At 46.4% G+C, this 19350-nt stretch overlaps 1 protein-coding gene and 1 non-coding gene across 3 annotated transcripts; both read right to left on the reverse strand.

The window, feature by feature from the left end:
* Nucleotides 1-506: 506 nt before the first annotated feature.
* Ppp1r8 (protein phosphatase 1 regulatory subunit 8) lies at nt 507-19040 on the reverse strand. 2 transcript variants are annotated; one of them, XM_052177605.1, is made up of 7 exons: nt 18925-19040; nt 16538-16598; nt 9569-9722; nt 7834-8054; nt 5993-6137; nt 4727-4791; nt 507-1809 (listed from the first exon to the last, which is right to left on the reverse strand). In XM_052177605.1, exons 1-7 carry the CDS (start codon nt 18978-18980, stop codon nt 1456-1458), a joined length of 1056 nt encoding a protein of 351 aa, XP_052033565.1. In that variant the 5' UTR covers nt 18981-19040; the 3' UTR covers nt 507-1455. The 2 variants fall into 2 exon arrangements, with proteins under 2 accessions (XP_052033565.1, XP_052033566.1); XM_052177606.1 differs by lacking the exons at nt 16538-16598; nt 18925-19040 and adding an exon at nt 12573-12620.
* LOC127681906 (small Cajal body-specific RNA 1) lies at nt 14062-14226 on the reverse strand. The gene has a single exon (XR_007977248.1). It is a non-coding gene; the product is annotated as a small Cajal body-specific RNA 1 (non-coding RNA).
* Nucleotides 19041-19350: the final 310 nt, after the last annotated feature.

Consider the following 19350-nt stretch of genomic DNA (forward strand, 5'->3'; position numbering starts at 1 on the left):
AGACTCTAAGACTTTGAGATAAGGGCTTGCCTGGATAAACTGGTGAAACCAATCTTTTTTCCTATGGTTACATATCTCCACTCTCTAGAAGTTGGGCTTGTTGTTGAGGGTTTGCATTGCCCAGGCTGGCCCTGAACTCATGTAACCAATGAGCCCATGGTCCTACTGTGCTCAATCCCCAAAGAGGTTGAGTTTACCTGTGTGACTGAAACTTGGTCCCTTCCTAAAAAGCCATATGTCTCTGCACAGTGAAGGAGACTCCAGGACACACCAGCCTTAATGTGGCCCAGATCTCAGAAAGGGCAACCTCTTCAACCCCGAACCTTGGAGTCTCAGAATGGGGATTAGAATCTCTAGTGATAGTTTTTGTATTTTTTAGTGGCTAATTTTATTTGTGGTAATTAATGGGGAAGGAGGGGGAGGAGGGACAGGGCACCAATTCTCACAACAACTATACTGGGTCTAACAAGTATCCTCTGGCAACAAGACTCAAGACTACACCAAAATGACAAAAGTTACATTTAATTTACAATGTAATAAAGGTTACAGGTAAAAAGCTACACTTAAAGCAGAAAAGGCCTATTACACAAATGTACAAATCTGTACAAAGCTTGTACAATGGTTCCTACCTTGTCTCCTGTTAGCCAGGTCTATTCTGGAGATCTGAATAACCAGAACTCCATGGGGGTCAGGGGAGCCTCCAAACTGAGCATGGTCTCCTAACACACACCTGGTCCTTGCAAAGTATAGTCTTCTGTTCACCAGGAGCTGCCCCGACTGGTGAGGTTCCTTAAGGAACTGCCTCATGGCACACTCAAACACTGAGGCCACAGGGAGTAGGCTGCACTCGAACTAAATGAGTTTTCAGTGTGGACAAGGAAAATAGATCAAGTCCAACAATACTGTACAAATCCATTAGCCTGTCCTGTGACACTGGCTATAGATGAGGGGAACTCTAAAATGGCCTCATGCCACCAGACAGGACAGAGAATGGCCTATTAGATCTCAAAACCACAGGCACAAGAGGACATTCATTTACCCTGTGGTTTAAACGAACAGTGTCAACCAACCTGGCATCCATGGCCACCACTGTCACCTGGGTGTCACGAGGGGAGGGGAGGGAAGGGAAACAAGGCTCCCACCCTCTGCACAGATCTAGAGTCCACCGTGAGCCACTCCACACAGAGACAGTCCTAGTGGGAGGCACAGGGACAGCACCAGAACAGTCTGCTCAGAAGGGCCTGGGAAGCCTTTCTCAGCACTCCAAGGGCTCGGACTCGGTCTTTCCTGGTACTTTAGCCCCGCCCCTAGTCTCAGTATTACATGGTTAGGACCTCAGGAGACTTTCTGAAAGACGATACTGCACACATGGAAAGTTTTCTCCCTAGTTCAGTAGCTCCCCTTGTCACCCCTCCACCCTACCCACCCTTACCCACCCCCTCCATGACCAAAATATCAAATCAGTAAGGAAGGTGTGGGCTTCTTGCCCGGCCAAGCCTCCTTCGCGTATTTCTTCTTCTTGGGTTCATTTACAGCTTCAGGGTTATAGACAGCAGGGTTTGGTGTGGGATTTATGGTCACTGCTGATGGCACAACAGGAGTCAAGTCCACATCAGGGGCGAGGTTCGGGTATGGCATGGGCAAGCCACCAATGAGCGCTGTCCCATGGATGCCGTGCGGCTGGGAGCCTGTTTCACTGTGAGTGGGGGGCAGGCCCCCGTATAGTCCTCCGCTGAAGGCAAAGTTCTGCATGCGCCTGCTCCCGGACTCCTCCAGGCCCAGGGAGCCAGAGCCCTCCATCCGCTTCTTCTGTGGTTTGCCAAAGGGAGGGGGAAAAAGCAGAAAGGACATGAGGTGAGGCCTGGTGTTTTTCCATTTAGCTGTAGAAAGCTAACAGTTGGGAAAAATCCCACCATGCAGCTAAGGCCATGTCTGAAATCTCAGGGTCAGATGCCATCGGAACAATGGCTCTTTTCACAGTCTTGGCTGTCCTGGAACTCACTCTAAACCAGGCTGGTCTTGAACTCAGAGATCTGCCTGGCTTTCATGTCTTTGAAAGCCTGGCTTTTGGACATTTACAGTGAGAAGAGGCTCACTGTACTGCAGAGAAGTCCCCAGGCAGGCAGGAGCTCACTGCATCTGGTCTAATCCAGGACTAGGCTGGCTGTTTTACTCCCCAGGAAACTTGGTCTCTGTGCCCAGGAAGCCCCACTGTGATGTTGTCTGTCTGTCTGTCTGTCTGTCTGTCTGTCTGTCTGTATCTCTGTCTCCTTCTCCCCCCGCCTCTCTGCAGGGTCTCTACACAGCTCTGGTACACCAGGCTGCCTTGAACTTCTTCCTCATACCTGCCTGGCTTTGAGTCCCCAATTTTTAAACAACAAATGTCTTTAACATTTAAACAATGATTTAGCCGAGTGGGCTGAGTGAGGAGTGCCCTGTCTCACCCAGGTGGTGGCGGCTCAGCACATGCACTCAGACGTAAAACTCAAACTATACACATGAACGATGTGCTTTATGTATGTATATGTGATGCCACAGCAACACTGACATAAAGCGACTTGCTGGTTTTGCATGTCAACAACAGAACATTGCAGAGGAATGGAGAGAGAAAGGAGCTCGGGAGGGAAGCATCAGGACTACACATCCTGCAGAGGATGATCTGCTCCACCTAGCACACTGCACGCCATCTGGGAAGGAGCCACCCTGCCAGAGACTCTGTTATTGCATCTAAAAATCTTATCTGTTATGTGTGCACACTGAGAGTCTGCCACAACACGCTGCGTTGTAAGAGTCAGCTTCTGTAGGAGTCAGGCTTCTCCTGACCCCTGTGGGAGAGTGCGTCTGAACCAGGACACCAGGCTTGGTTGTCAAGGACATTCACCCACTGGGCCATCTTGTTAGCCACTTTTTAGTAAAAGTAGCCAGGCTGGCCTTGAATTCAATCATGCAGCAGAGAATGACTAAACTCTTGATCCTCCTGCCTCCATCTGGCCAGTGTTGAGATTGTGAGCATCACCATGTCTTAGAGTTTTATTTTTATAAAAACCTGAAAACTCAGGCTGGAGAGATGGCTCAGCGGTTAAGAACACTGACTGCTCTTCCAGAGGTCCGAGTTCTAGTCCCAGCAACCACATGGTGGCTCATAACCATCTGTAATGGGATCTGATGCCTCTTGTGGTGTGTCTCAGGACAGCGACAGTGTACTCATATATATAAAATAAATAAATAGATTGTCCTTTAAAAAAACAAAACAAATGCCGGGCGATGGTGGTGCACGCCTGTAATCCCAGCACTCTGGGAGGCAGAGGCAGGTGGATTTCTGAGTTCGAGGCCAGCCTGGTCTACAGAGTGAGTTCCAGGACAGCCAGGGCTACACAGAGAAACCCTGTCTTGTTGGGGGAAAAGGTACTCAGAGACATTTAAAGTGTGAAGAAGAGCTGGGACCAGTGTAAGTGGAGGAGTTTTTGTCTTGAGAACACAAAGCTCTGGGTTCCATCCTTGGGACCTCAAAGAAGGTATGTCCTTCCTTGACTGATTAGAGCATCTGTGGGTTGTGATACCTGGCTGAGAATGTTGTCTAGAACCCATTCCTTATAGGCACTAGAGATTATTGCATTCTAAAGACTGGAACACTGAGCTTCCCCAGCACTGCTGATTAGCCTCTGTGACAACTCTGGGCACCTCTGTGATAGGCACCTTGTTACTGGAAGGGGCAATGTTCTACCCACCAGGAAGCCCAATATGCCGAGAGTCAGGGCATCCTGGTAATCTCTACTTCTCCATTCCTAAAAATACCTGACCCAGGATCTAGACAGGACCCTCAATGTGTGCCAGCCCCGTGCATAAGGTAAGGCATGGCTACAGGTTGAGGAAAGAACTTAGACTTTAAAAGAAGCACCTATTGTTTTCTAAAGGACCCAGGTTCAGTTCCCAGCACCCATGTGGCAATACGCAACCATCTGTATGCAACTCAGATATCAGACACCCTCTTCTGATATCTGAAGGCACTAGACACACATCATGCATATACATACATACATACATACATACATACATACATACATACATACATACAGGGAACACTCATACACAAAACAAGTCATGCTTCTCTTTTCTCCTGAGCCAGCAGAGAAGACAGAGGGAGGGGCCTCTGCACCCTTGGGGAAGGTAACTGCATCTCCAGAGCAAGTGGTTAGTACACTGTGTTCTGGTTGGCCACCTGAAGTCCTTCTGCAGTACTCTTGGATTTCTGAGACACAGGGAAGGGAAGGGTATTCCCAGAGAATCAAAAATGGGAGAAGAGGGCTGGAAAGATGGCTCAGCAGCTGGGAGCAAACATGGCTGCTCCCCCAGAGGACTCAGGTTCAATCAGAGCACTGAGATAGTGCCTACTTCCTCCACAGCAGTTCCAAGGAATCCAATGACCCCGTCAAGCATCCTATGGCACCAGACATGTATGTGGCACACATACATGCAGTCAAAACATTCATATATACAAAAGAAAAAATAAAATAATTTTTAAAGGGAGAGAAGCACAGAATGTGTTTTAAAATTACAAATAGATGACCATTCATCTGTACATTACAGGGTCTTTCTCCCTTTTTCTTTCATTGCTGGGGATGAAAGCCAGGACATTCTAAGTGTATGCACTACAACTGAGTTATATCCCTAAGCAGGGTTTGGAGACCAGACCACAGGACAGGAAAGCCCTCCAAGGTGTTCCTACCTTGACAGGAACCACTGCAGTCTGCACCATGTTCCGGAATCGGCCAACAGACGGATCCACGTCCTCTGCAAAGAGACAAGCACAAGGTTGGGAGAATGTGGGGCCATCAAGCCAAACGTCAATTCATCAGCGCGCTCAGACAGGAGAACACAGCCAACGCTAAGGTCTCAGTGCTGAGCCTGCCCAGCAGCTCCACGGCACAGGGACCACTCCAACAGCACGCAGCTCCCGGGGACCAGCAGGCAGCTCAGACAGCAGGCATTGCTATCACAGTGATAAACTGACAGGCGGCTGCAACCACACACTCCTGTTTGCTCGTCAGATTTAGGACTCCACAGTCCTAGCTTGCAATCCAGGGTCTGAGTGGCCTTTAAAGCAGCTTCTTGTGACACATACTTCAAAGGGAGTGACCATCAAGGTAGGTAAGGGTCCTGCTTCTATCTCTTCCAAGCCTTGGACTCGCTGGTTTTTTTGTTCTCTGTAGGCTAACGCCCTGGCACCCACAGGCTCTGGGTTTGGCCTATTGGAGCTGTGGCTTGTCCTGTTTTCTTCTACCCTGGCATTCAAAGGATTCTACACATGGCTGAGAAACAGGGCTTAACAGGTCACTCAGGACCGAACAACACACCTGGGGGAGTTCTACTCTGCACACTGGTAACTGGGGTGACTCTCCCCAACCTTCTCTCTCTGTCTATCTTGTCTCTGTCTCTCTCTTTCTGCCTCTCTGTCTCTTTTTGGTTTTTTTGAGACAGGGTTTTCTCTGTGTAGTCCTGGCTGTCCTGGAACTCACTCTGTAGACCAGGCTGGCCTTAATTTCAGAAATCTGCCTGCCTCTGCCTCCCAAGTGCTGGGATTACAGGCATGAGCCACCACTGCCTGGCTCCCAACCTTCTCTTAATGCAAGTTTTAAATCACATTTGGTTGATGTCTACCCCGATGGCCCATGTTTTAAATTAAGTAAAACCCCCATAGTCATTGGTCATCCCCTGCCCCTCAGCCTACCACGGCCTGGCTGTCAGTGGAGCCCTTTCACAGAAGTTGACAGTCACTCCCACAGCACCTGTACACTAAGCATGTGCTGCCATTCTGTAACCATCTATCAGAGCACTTGAAATGTCACAGGAGCTCAAAACACAAGCACAGTGACCCAACAAGCCTGCAAACACAAATGGTCACAGTCTTCCGCAAGCTGGCCTAGTGGCCTGGAAGCTGTGTTCGCTCCTCAGCCTGGGTGGAGGCCGCGCTTGCTCGCTCACTCTCTCTCACCTGGGTTGATGATCTCATCATCCTCACTGAAGGTCACCCTCGAGTTCTTCCTCTTCCTCTTTGGTCTCTGAATGTCCAGATTTCCCTCCTCAATAGTGAGGGTTGAAATCCGCTTGTTGTGGGCAGTGTTGAACTCTGTCAGGTTCTAGGCCAAAGTTCACAAAGGAAAGACCAGAATTAGTACACAGGGAGTTTCATGGAGAAAATACTAAATATGTGCAAAAAGACATTTGGGGCTTACTCTGATCTCCCAAGGTCAGCAAGACAGGTTTCTGTATTCAAAGGACTCACACTGTCCTAATTAAGACTATTAATAGAGAGAACATAGAACATCCTCATTGGCCGTGAGAGTTTGAAAGGAGGTAGAAGGCTGGGAGTGAGCACAGGCCACCCTTGAAATGAGGGTAGGGCTGCTTCTTTGATGGTTTTGAAGGAACACTATCATGATTCTACGCCAAGAATTAAAGGAGAATTAACTGAAAAGAATACTAAGATTTATTCTAAAGCAACAAAATAAATGAGAACAAAAACTGAATGCTTCTCAGAGGCTGGCCTTTAAAACCACCCTGCTGGGGTGTGTGTGTGCAGGGTGTATATGTATGTATATGTATATGAGTGCACTTGTGTGAATGTTACATGTGGTGTGTGCATGTGTGTGTGTGGTGGTGGTGGTGCAAAGATAGACAGATCTATGTAGACTAGACTGGTTTCAAATTTATAACAATCCTCCTGCCTCAATGTCCACAGTGCTGAGGACATAATAATAATCCACCACCTCTGACTGCTTCCTTTAAAACTCCTAAAGACACTGGCATTGCGTTTAATTTTGGCAGACTCTCTGTTCTACATCTGGCCTCAGTTCCATTCACAATCACCCATCCATCCATCTCATGATTAATGTGGCCTTAGCACTGCTTCCTGCTTCTTTTCAATTTGCTGGACTTGTTCCAACCTGCACTGCAGCTTGAGATATTCCAAAAACCCAGAGAGGAGCTAACACTGACGGGAGACAGAGAAACACCACAGCCTGGAGGGGGACACAGAGAGCACCAAGGCCTTAGATGTGAGGCTATTTCTGAAGAAAATGACAACTGAATGTTCCTCAGTAGCTAGCCTTTGACAATACCCCCAGTTCCATGTGGTCACTGGGAATCAACCAGGGACCTCTCTGGAACAGCAGCCTGTGAACTTGCCCTCTGAGCCATCTCTCCAGCCTGCTAGTGTTTTTCAATACAACTTTCTGTGAGAATGGACATTATAGCGTTCCCTGGATATCCAAGGCGTGCGTGCATATGTGTACACTTTCAGGGAGTCCCTGCGGATATCAAAATATGTAGATTCTCAGATGCCAAGGCAGTCTCTCACAGACAGTGCTAGATCATAACTAATGAGAATATCTAATACCTCCTGCAATATGAATGTCATAAGAAGTTATATTGTGCGGGGCGGTGGTGGCGCACGCCTGTAATCCCAGCACTTGGGAGGCAGAGGCAGGTGGATTTCTGAGTTCGAGGCCAGCCTGGTCTACAGAGTGAGTTCTAGGACAGCCAGGGCTACACAGAGAGACCCTGTCTGGAAAAACCAAAAACCAACACATGAAATAAAAGATAAAATGTAAAACAAAATTAGTCTGAACCTCTAATCGCCAGTGAAGCAGCAGGCGGTCACCCGGAGGAGGCGCTGCGGGGAGACCTGGTCCCACAGTGGCCATGTGCATCATGGAGGGCTTCTAACTAGACCGAAGAGAGCCTCCTGACACCATAGCACTGTTCTTTCAGATTAGGAAGAACAGCACCACACTGCAAAAGCAAGGACCCCCAAAGACAGTGACATAGAATTACATCCAGCTCGGTCTCCTCCTCCGGAAGCCCCAGCAGGCCCTTGAGTTCGTCATCCTCTCCGCCCATCTTCTCATCCCCTTTCACGGCCGATGGCAACGTCTGAGGCTTCTCTCGCAGAGTGTATGCCCTCGTGGATGCGCCAAATGAGACGGTCGAATCGATGGGGATCTGTTGAGGCTTGTGAGGTTCTAGCCGAATGTGACCCAAGAACGTGCCATGAGCTGCGAAAGCAATTGAGTGTGAGGGGCCCAGAGCGGACGCGGCCGTGCACCAGACGGAAGGCAGCGCCTCCCACCGCACAAGTCCGCCTGCCTTCCTCAGGGTCAGGTTTTAATAATAAATGTCATATTCAGGATCATAGACACAAAAGCACCTTTCTTGGTTTTTTTCTTTTTTACAGTACCAGGGCCTGACCTAGGGTCTGCCCGTCACAGACAAGCACTGAGCTACAGCCCAGCTCCTGACTGAGTCGGGGTCTCACTATGCAGTTCGTCGTCCTCTCCGCCCATCTTCCAACTTACTGTGTAGCCTGTCTGGAGTCAAACAAACTATGTCAACAGACTGACTGAACTCACAGTTCTCCTGCCTCATCTTCCTGAGTTCAGGGAATATAAACAGGTGTCACTATGTATGTAGAAAAAAAAAACAACCCTTAAGGATGAGTATCCACTGGGTCCACTTCATCCTGCCTATGATAAAGCAGAGACGCTCTGAACTCCTTCAGTGGGTCTGTTACACGCCTTTAAACCCGCTGGTCCCACAGAACAGTACTGCCCGCTCTCTGCTGCCAGAAAGGCCTGGTTCCATTCTGGGTCCAACAGAAATGGCTCCTGCCTGGCAGAAGCCATGATCTCCAATGCACAGGGCACACGTGGGCTGTGGGCTGCCCTGAGCTCCAGCTCTCTGGCCCGAGCACAGCTGTTCTGGGGCCTCCTGCTTTCTCCAGCCTGGCCCCAGGACAGCAGAGACTGGACAGCCCAGACGCAAAGTCAAGGCCAGCCAAACCCTACCCGGGGTTCCGAGTGTCCGTGCCAGCAGTTCTGCATGTTATGGAATGGAAAGAAAAGCACCTGTAGGACAAGGCTTACCCAGCCTGTACGTAAGCAGGCCAAGTTGTGGGTCTGTGTGCTGGGGAGTTGGAGGGGCTAACCTGAGCTAACCTGGCGAGCAGAGGAAGTATAATATCGTGTGCTTTATTCTATCGTGGCAAATAAGTAACCTGCTGCAGTCCACAGTCCAGTCTCAACTGCATTTCTGTAGATTATTTTAGGCAAACTTTAAAACCTTATTAATTTCAGTATACTTATGAAACTAAATTGTTATGATTCAGTTAAAGCAAAGTGTATCAAAGATAAATAACCTATTGTAAATAATAAATGTTGCTCAAAATAAGCATTTTGGAAACAACCTGTATTGCTGCATATTAATGACTCTACTCATGACCTCAGCTTAACCTGGACCACCCAGCCTTATGAGGACTTGGACATCAGTATTCAGAGTTCCTCCACGACATTTTTATTCTCTATATAAATGTCTCCCAGAAGAATTCCCCAAACTATCTTTCTTCCTTAGTCACCTATTTCAGGAAAATAAAATAATCTCAGAAATAAAGATGAGATGATGATTCACCAAAAAAAAGTTTCCCAAACCAAGAGGCCAAGTCACATCTCCACTCCCCCACCCCCCCATCCCCCTCACCCCCATGGAGGGCAGGCTATGGGAGCTGGGTACTTACTGCTGTTGAGATCTATCAAGAAAACTCTCTTCAGGTGCTTGTGGTACACCAGGGCCGCGTGGACCCGAGAGCAGGACTGGTGGTCGATGGTAAAGTCACACAGGTCGGGGTTCCTCCCAAATAAGTAATACTTCTTCTCATCAATAATCAGCTTCTAGAGGAATATGAGATCAAATATTTCTTCACTTTTACTCCAAGCAAGCTTAGTAAAAACTTCCAATCATGTAAGCAGAGGGCCTGACTAGCTACGTGTCTGGCAATCAGACGCCTCTCTCTTGGTTCTCTTAAGTTCTAGGGCTGGTAAGACCACAGTGGCGCTTTCCCAGCAAACTGTCCCAGTCTTTCCCACACAAGCTTCTAACCACAAGCTCCAAGGACCTTCCACATGCGACACACACTAGCTGCACAGCCAGCATGCAGTCTCCTCCTCCCAGCTAAGGCTGATGTCATGCTGCTCCATTAGTTCACTCCTGGCTCCTTCCTAGGGGACATTATTCACCCAGTTCCACGCATGCCACTGAAATCTTCCCCAGGGCAACGAACTGTCACCTGGGATCTGGGCTACTGAGCATCGGAAAACTGCCTTTGCATTTCTAAGTACTGCTTCAAGTCAGTGGCCTAAACCTACCTCAGGAATGTTCTATATACAGCCCACCTGTATGTACCAACAGCAGTTTACTAAGCTAACATTTTTGACAGGGAATTAAACTTCATCTTTCTAAATATTATCTTCCACTGTATAGTGCTAGTATGAAAAAAATAAACAAAACAAAAACTGTTCTTAATTCTATCAGATTTAAGTAGCCTTTCCCTATGAGATAAGAATTCTTATAATCTTCTTTTTCTTTTTTTAAATGTAACTCTAGCTGGCCTGGAACTCTATATATTCTAGGCTAGCCTTAAACTCACAGAGATGCCCCTGCCTCTGCCTCCTTAGTGTTGGGATTAAATGCACAGGCCACCATACCTTGCTGAAATAAGAATTCTACCAAGGGCTGGAATGATAGCTGAATACCTTTTATTCCAGCGCTCAGGAGGTAGAAGCGGGGGTAGAGGTCTCAGAACTGGAGGCTTGCCTGGTCTATATAGTGGGTTCCAGTACTGCCAAGGCTATTATAGTAAGACCCCATCTCAAAGGAAAAAGAAAGAAAGCGGTTTGGAGAGATAAGCACCGGGGTTAGGAGCACTGGTTGCTTTTACAGACAGCCCAGGGTCTGATGCCCAGGACCCACATGTTGGCTCATTACTGTCTGAAACTCCAGCTCCAGGGGATGTCATTTCTGGCCTCCATAAGGCAAGCACATAGTACACATAAAATGTAGGCAAGGGCTGGAGAGATGGCTCAGCAGTTAAGAGCACTGACTGTGGTTAAGAGCACCAACGGCTCTTCTGAAGGTCCTGAGTTCAAATCCCAGCAACCACATGGTGGCTTATAACCATCCATAATGAGATCTGACTCCCTCTTCTGGAGTGTCTGAAGACAGCTACAGTGTACTCACATATAATAAATAAATAAATAAATATTAAAAAAAAATAAAATGTAGGCAAAACACTTATATACATAAAGTTAAAAATTTTTTTAAAGATTATTTGATTAGCAAGTGGGTAAAAAGGGCAGAAAAAGAAAGTGTATTCTTTGAGCTGAATCATGCTCTATAAAAAGTTACTATTGTTATTGATGGTTATAAACCATAGTCAATGAAGGATACTAGGGGAATTATTACTAACACGTTCCTAATTCTAGTCCAATGTCAGTGGTCCAGCACCTGAGGACCCCATTTAACATGTTGTCCTTTCCCTTTAAATACAAGGTCTTATAAATTCTAGCTCACAGTCCACCCTAGACTCCTAAAATCCCCGAGAATCCAGTAATGATGGCACTATTGTCTTAGAACTTCAAGCCAAGCACAGTGGTGCATGCCTTTAATTCCAGGCAGGTAGATACGTGCGTTTGAGGCCAGCCTGGCCTACGAGTTCCAGGACACCAAGAACTATACAGAGAAACTCCGTCTTGGAAAAAATAAAATAAAAAAAGGAACTTCAGATGTTAAGGCAAGATGATGCCTAGGTCATACATACATAGTAAGGCCCTGTTCTCAGACACACAGACACACAGACACACACAGACACACACACACAGACACACACACACAGACACACACACACACAGACACACACACACACACACACACACACGAGAGAGAGAGAGAGAGAGAGAGAGAGAGAGAGAGAGAGAGAGAGAGAGAAAACCAGTAGCACTAGCACCATCAACACCACCAACAGAACAAACTTCCAGGAAACGCTGGCACAAAAGCTCAGAGAGGATGTAAAGTCAGTATAGGGCTAGAAATCAAGAGCTATTCCTCCTCATCTCTCCCCCACCCCACCCGTGAGCTCCCAGTGGGCAGTGCCCAGGGAGAGGCTCCCCACTCAGGATATACACATTAGCGTCCTCCCACCTCATGCACTGTTAGTAGCAACAGCTGCTGCGTGCTTACCTGCCACACACTTGCCATGAGCTTATACCGTATCACTGATGAGAGGACAAGGCCCTAGGGTTGACAGCCCTTCCATTTTAGGGATATAATATGGAGACATACCACGCCCCCACTGTAATGGTTTCTTAAAATAAATATAATTCAAATTTATGTGATTTTACAGCTTAAATTTAATTTGTTTTAAAAACAAGACTTCATACATTCCAGGTTAGCCTCAAACTTGCTACAGAGCTTGGGGTGCCCTAGAACTTCTGACCTCCCCCCATACCTCCTAGGTGCTAAGGTTTCATGCAAAAGGCCCAGGTAAATCCGAGCATTTAAAAAGGTCAGAACAGTGGTAGATGCCTTCTAGGGCAGAGGCAGGCAGATCTCTGTGAATTTAAGGCTACAGAGGTCTACAGAGTGAGTTCCAGGCCAGAGCTACATAGTGGAACCTAGTCTTTTAAAAAAAAAAAAACGTTTAATTTTATGTTTTTGTGTTCAGTGTATGTCATGTGAGAAGGTACCTGTGGAGGCCAGAAGAGGGCGTCTGATCCCCTGGGTACGGAGTTACAGTGGTTGAAAGCTGCCCAACCTGGGTGTAAGAAACTAAATTCAGAGCCAGGTGGGCAGTGGTGGTGCACGCCTTTGATCCCAGCACTTGGGAGGCAGAGGCAGGCAAGCAGATTTCTGAGTAGAGGCCAGCCTAGTCTACAAAGTGAGTTCCAGGACAGCCAGGGCTACAGAGAAACCCTGTCTCGGAAAAAACAAAACAAAACAAACAAACAAAAAAAAAAAAAAAAAAAAAGAAAGAAAGAAAGAAACTAAAATCAGGTCCTCTGGCCAAGCAAGAAGGACTCGCAACTGCTGACCTGCTGACCCATCGCTCCAGACCCCGACGTTGGAGCATTTTTAACCACATTATATAATTTCATAATTCCTAGATGTAAACCATCTAAGAATAAATATTTTGAGTATTCATATTCTCACTCTTACCCTCACCCCGCCCCATTTAAGCACTTATACCTGAGCTCTGCCAAGCTTAGCTTTAGGATCCAATCAATTCAAGCAGCTGGGGTCACTGTGTGGCCTCCTGTCCCACAGCACACACCTGCTGCTGCTACAGCTCATTTCAGGGCCATGCTACGATAGAGACCCAGATTTAGCAATGGCCTGACAGCCAGTCAGACACCCCAATGTTACATTTAAAACATGGATTAAGGTAGGCAGTGCTGTGCACACCTGTAACCCCAGCCTTCAGGAGGCAGAAGCAGGAGGATGGCAGCCAGATGCGAATTTCTGGGACCGTGTCTCACAACACGCCCTCCCCTACCCCCCAAAACAAACCAAAACAGAAGACATTGGACACTTAGTGTAGCAGCTGCTGCTTATAATCCAAACACTTTGGAGGCTAAGACAGGAGGATCACAGGAATCCAAGGCCCACCTGGGCTTCATGGATAGCCTAAAGACCCTATTTCAAAGCTGGGACTGGGAAATTCAGCACTCAGGCGGAGCTAGCCTGATCGCCACACAGTCAATTACAGGCCAGCCAGGACTACACGATGAGACTTTGTCTCAAAAAACAAAAGAAAACCCCCAATCATTAAGGCAACAGCGCTTTGAGATTAGTGGCAGGTCCAAGGCATAGCGCGGTCTTGTAAGGAACGCATGCAGGCTTCTCTCACCACACTTTCTAGTCATATTCTTATTATAAAGATGGTGTCCTCACTGACTTGTTTGCTAACAAGCACAGTGCGTCACAAGCACCATTCTAGAGTGCAAAAGATCTGTCAGAAATTGCGTTAAAGAAAAAAAAGAGAGGAGGGCTCTCACGTAACAGGCACACAATCACCATCAACAGCACCCCAAGCACAGAAATGTCAAAAGGGAATTTAAATAAAAATTAATACCTCTTAGAATTAAGGAAATACAATAAAAAAGTGAATGAATCGTGCCTTGTTCTTTCTGGTTCCTAACGCTGTGACTTGTGGCTAGCTAAGGCTGATCACTATCCAAATGTGCCTCTGAGTTATAACTCAGAATGTGTCTTTACACACTGGGCCTAAAAGACTCATGGCTTTTACTTTAATATCGCACTTCTGCAACCCAACTATCACAGCATATCACAAGCCTTTAAATAAGACAAGGATATAGATAGCTCGGTTAGTATCAAGTGCTGGTCAAATCTAAATCCTTAAATACACCTAGGCTAAGGGCTGGCTACAGCTAAGCAGTAGCACACTTAACTAGAATGCATGAGATCACTAGCACAGCAAAATAAATACAAACTATCGAACACATGCATGTATACATAAACACACACACACACACACACACACCTCAGGCCTACTCCTTTAAGAACCATATAGTGATATCTAAAAATTGTAACTTGACAACGTTGTGCAGCTCAGCATTATGTAGAAAACCTGAGATATGAGAACATGAACAGCAGATGGAGACCAGTAACCTGAAGGTGCTGCATAAGGTAAAGGGACTTGGGAAGATCTAGCTTCCATAAAGGAACGTTCCATAAATGTAACATTAGCACTGGGCCTCTCTGCCTATTTACTCTTGCTGCAAATTAAAGATTTACTAAAGTGTAATAACAAATTCGATTTCATCTTTTAACTTAATTTGCTATTATTATTTCTCTTTGTGTCTGTATATTGGAGGAAACAGGCAGTAGAGGCCAAGGGGCAACTGTGTGTAGCTAGTTCCTGCCTTCCATGTCTGCACGGGTTCCAGGGATCCAATTCAAGCTGTCAGGCTCGTAGAGCAAGCCTTCTACATGTTGAGACAGCTCCCCAGCCCACAAAGTAGATCTCTAGAAGTCTTCAAATTTCACACCATTCTATGTAGCAACAAACAATTTTTTTTTCTATCTATTTGAAACTACCTGCAGTGAAAAAGGTTTCCCGATATTTTTAACTATTTCCTTAAATAATCATTTGAGTTTTGGATTTTTCTGTTTTTCATAAAAGAACCCATGAGAAAGGAGCTGTGTGAGACTGCACATCTCTTCTGCCGACACCCCAAAACAAGGAGCTGTGTGAGACTGCACATCTCTTCTGCTGACACCCCAAAACAACCCCTTACTTTTCAAGCTACCATCTGTAAAATGTCATTTTTTTAATTGAATGTACCAAGAAAAAGCTTCAAATTTAATTTCTAACTATGAAATCAGTGGGCTTATTCTTTTTTCATGGTTAATAATTATATATCTTAATATAAGAAAGCCATATATGGTGATTCACACAATCCCAGCACTTGGGAGACAGGGGTAGGAGTATCATAGTGTCAGAAACCAGCTAGGGCTACACAGTGAGTTCAAGGCCACTATGGGCTAGAGAGAAAATCTATCGCAAATATAAAAGAACATCGGGAACTTGGGAGGCAGAGGCAGGGGGATGGATGGGAGTTCCAGGCCAACCAGGCTATAGAGAGAGACCCTATCTCAAAACTAGTCTAACAAAATAATACCTACTGTACTCTAAAATCTGATGTGACTCTAGAAACTTTTCCTTTATAATACTTAACTACAATTTTATATATATATATATATATATACATATATATATATATATATATATGTATATATATATATATATATAAATACATACATATTATATATATACACAAATACATACATATATTTGTTTTGGGTTTTTTGGTTTTTCGAGACAGGGGTTCTCTGTGTAGCCCTGGCTGTCCTGGAACTCACTCTAGACTAGGCTGGCCTTGAACTTAAAAATCTGCCTGCCTCTGCCTCCCAAGTGTTGGGATTACAGGTGTGCGCCACCACTGCCTGGCTCAATTATATATTTTTATGTGTGTGATTCTGTCTCTCTAGTTTTTTTCAGATAGGACCCCGATGTATAGTCCTCATGGCCTCCAACTCACAGGTACCAACCACTGCCTCTGCCTCTGCATGTGGCAGAGCTGGCCACTCCTCTTAAATGAATACATTTTAGCTCCATTTCATTTTCTTTTTTGACAAATGCCCTTCCTGATCATACTACACTGAAGGAACTAATCCTGGATCTCACAGAAGCAGCTTAAATGTTAAACTTAATCTATAGCATAACCTTCTGTAGTTAATATGAACTATGCATTCCACAAACTCTCTGAGTGCCGGAAAATGAATCCAAAAGGGTTTCCCTGTGCTAGGCAGCCACTCTATCACACAGCTCCATCCCCAGGCCCTGTGAGCTTTTAACAGGGGGACCAAAAAATGATCAAAAAGGTTAAGAAGAGCAGACAGGCATGGCAGCCCACCCCTTTACAGGACTAGGAGGCAGAGGTAATCAATCTTTGTTGAGTTCAAGGCCAGGCTGTTCTATATGGGGAGCTCCAGGATACCCAGGGTTGAGCCTGTCTTAAAAAGCAGAAACCAATAAGAAAAGTAACATTGCTGAAAACAAAGTAAAGGAGAGGGTGGGAAAGTAAAGGGGAGTCATGTGGAAAGCCTTTGGCAGGGTGCACTCCAGTACCTCAATTAGCTTGTCTCCTTTCACTACATCCAGATGTAGGCCGGGTGGCGGTTTACCTGCCCTGGAAAAGAAGAGTGAAAGGGCAGATTTCAGGACAAGCCGAGGCTGAGCTTTACAAGCCATGTCCCACCCACACTGAGGCGCTCCTGCCAGCCTAGAGTCAGCTCACATTCAAACAGAAATGCCATGTATTCCACTGTTAGTGTCTTTCTATGGTTGACTTTCTTCCTAAGCCATTCAATTGTTCCAGAGATTTAGAGCAGCCCCCTTTCCCCTCAAAAAAACTCCTGCATTTTAACACTGGCTATGCCCTTCAGAGACAAGGAAGCCCAATGTCCTGTCCCCTGGAGAGGTTTTGCCTTGGAGACAGAGTCTCATGTCTCAAAAAACAAGCAAGGCTCAAACCTTAGTGGGGTTGGGTCTGAGGATGATAACCTTTAACATCTGAACCCTCAACCTCCACCTTCCCTGGGCTAGATTACATATGGTGTTTGCCATCATGCTTGGTCTAACCTGGGGTTTAATCTGAGATTCACTACTCCTAATATAATGAAAGAATAGCTAGGCAGTGGTGGCGCACGCCTTTAATCCCAGCACTTGGGAGACAGAGACAGGTGGATTTCTTGAGTTCCAGGGCAGCTTGGTCTACAGAGTGAGTTTCAGGACAACCAGGGCTACACAGAGAAACCCGTCTCAAAAAAAACAAAAACAAAAACAAAAACAAAAAAAACAAAAAAAGAAAGAAAAAAGAAACCAGTTGTTTTGCTGGGTACATTAGTACACATGTGAATCCCACTAGAGGGATTATTGCAAGTTCAAGACCACCCTAGTTTGTATAGCAAGTTCCAGACCAGCTAGAATTATATATAGGGGTCTTGTCTCAAAACAAATAAATGTTAAAACAACCAAATAACAAAACTATTTGTTTGGGGACTGATCAATATTATTCTCTCACAAAATAAACAAAAACCATTACCCAGATGAACTCTTGGTACCAAATCAGAGATCTGTAATTAGGGAACTAGAGAAAATCAAAACCACACCCACAGAACCGAGTTCCAAATGAATGGAGGTGTGGGGAACCCTGAACAGGTCTTTCTGAAAAAAAAAAATCATCAAACTTTCCTCTATACTTTGCTTTATCATTCAAAGGGATAAGCGTGGGTCAAAGCACCTGACACAATTCCTGGTATACACCAGATTCTGAGGTAATGACAGGTGATCTCAAGGAGTCTCTTTATATTTGGCTGGCCCAAATTTGAAATAAGTGCAGCCAGGGACCAGTGTAGATAAAGGATTTGTAGGCTGAAGTACATGGATATGTTAAAAAAATAAAAGAAATCCAGAAAACAGCCAAACATTCATTTGCTTCCTCGGCTTGTTCTTTTGAACCTTCCAGGGCCCTTACATTTGCACAGAAGAAACGGCATCGTGCCTATCTCATTGAAGATTCAACACAGTCATCTCACAGCTCCGCTCCAATCTTTTATGGCAGTAGCTAAACGGACAGTGCATCTAACAAAAGCCCATTTTCTTCGAGATACAGGTTAAAATAAACATTAAAACCAAAATATATTTTCTGAATGTCCTATCATGTGATTGACTCAGGCCTAGGAGCTGAGAATGATGCAAAGGTTTTTGCCCTTGAAGATTTCAATGTAACAGAAGCCTGAGAAGTAACACGTTAACAACCGGGAAGAGCCGCAACAGCAGAAAGGGCTCTAACACCGATGCATCCTCGTGCAAAGCAATTCACATTTATTCATCTTGCACCCCACTCAACACATAAACCAACCTACTACTCCTATGAACTTCCCAGGGGATGAAAATGATGTATGCTAACAACTTCTGGTGTCTTTTGTACCGGGCTTCGTGCTAGTCTGGTCAGAGAACAAGGGGACTAGTTCCGCGCCATCCCTGACCTCAAGGAGCACCTAGTCCGCTTGGAGGATGCAGCAGCCACGGAGGGCTGCAGCATCAGGTTGGGCTTGGGTAAGGAAGCTAGCTCGTGCGCGCTCCGGACCTTCAACACCCGGGGAAGGTATGATGCTTCCTGAGAGCATCGGGCACTCAATGATGAGTTAGGGCAAGTTAGGGACCAAGGCCTGAAGCACCCCGGTAAGCGGCTGACCGACCGAGCGCTGTCTAAACCGAATGCCTTCGAGCCCCCAAATCTCGGGTTTCCTCAGAGCCTGGGCCCCAGCTCCAGGTTCCTCCACACGTCGCCCGGCCCCTCACGGCGGACAGTTTTCCCTCAATCATTCCAGGATCTTTTTGAACCGTTCGTTTCATCGCAAAAGAAAAAGGGAAGAAAAAAATACAACCTCCCTTTCTGCCCTGGTTAACTCCCGCCAAGGCGCTCCAGCCCCCAAAACCCCTTCACTCACCAAGTCGGGCAGTCGAACAGCGGGAGGCTGGAGCCGGAGTTCACGGCTGCCGCCATCTTGCGTCTCCCCCTCCCATTTGGCGGGCCCGAAGCACGCCGGGAAACTGGGAGGTCAGGAGGGAAGAGGCGGCATCCCAGCAGGCTGTGCGCAGGGCGTGCGTGCGCACGCGTAACGCGAGGACGCTCTCCTGGGAGCGCCTCTGGTGGAGGGGATTAGAGGTTGAAGTCTGCAGTGTTTGCTGCAGAGGCGAGGGGGAGATCTCCTCGGTCACGGGGTCAGAAGTGGTTTGTACCTTGGTGTAGGTTTCTCGCTCCGTTCTCCTCCAGAAACTCTCGAGCTCTGTAATCTGCATTAATTCCCAGCACCTTAACCTTTAACGCTTCATCCACGATAAGCAGGTGATCGCTAGAGATAAGAAGTGATTGC

Source organism: Apodemus sylvaticus, chromosome 3 (assembly GCF_947179515.1).
Source record: "Apodemus sylvaticus chromosome 3, mApoSyl1.1, whole genome shotgun sequence".
Classification (NCBI taxonomy): domain Eukaryota; kingdom Metazoa; phylum Chordata; class Mammalia; order Rodentia; family Muridae; genus Apodemus; species Apodemus sylvaticus.

What these genes read in the sequence shown, in the direction of transcription:
- Ppp1r8 (XM_052177605.1), bottom strand. Translation starts at nt 18,980, where the DNA reads ATGGCGGCAGCCGTGAACTCCGGCTCCAGCCTCCCGCTGTTCGACTGC. An exon ending in CTGTTCGACTGCCCGACTTG is followed by an intron (nt 16,599 to 18,924) that starts GTGAGTGAAGGG and finishes CTTCTTTTCCAG; the next exon opens with GGCAGGTAAACCGCCACCCG. An exon ending in AGGAGGAGACCGAGCTGGAT is followed by an intron (nt 6,138 to 7,833) that starts GTAATTCTATGT and finishes ACTTTGGCCTAG; the next exon opens with AACCTGACAGAGTTCAACAC.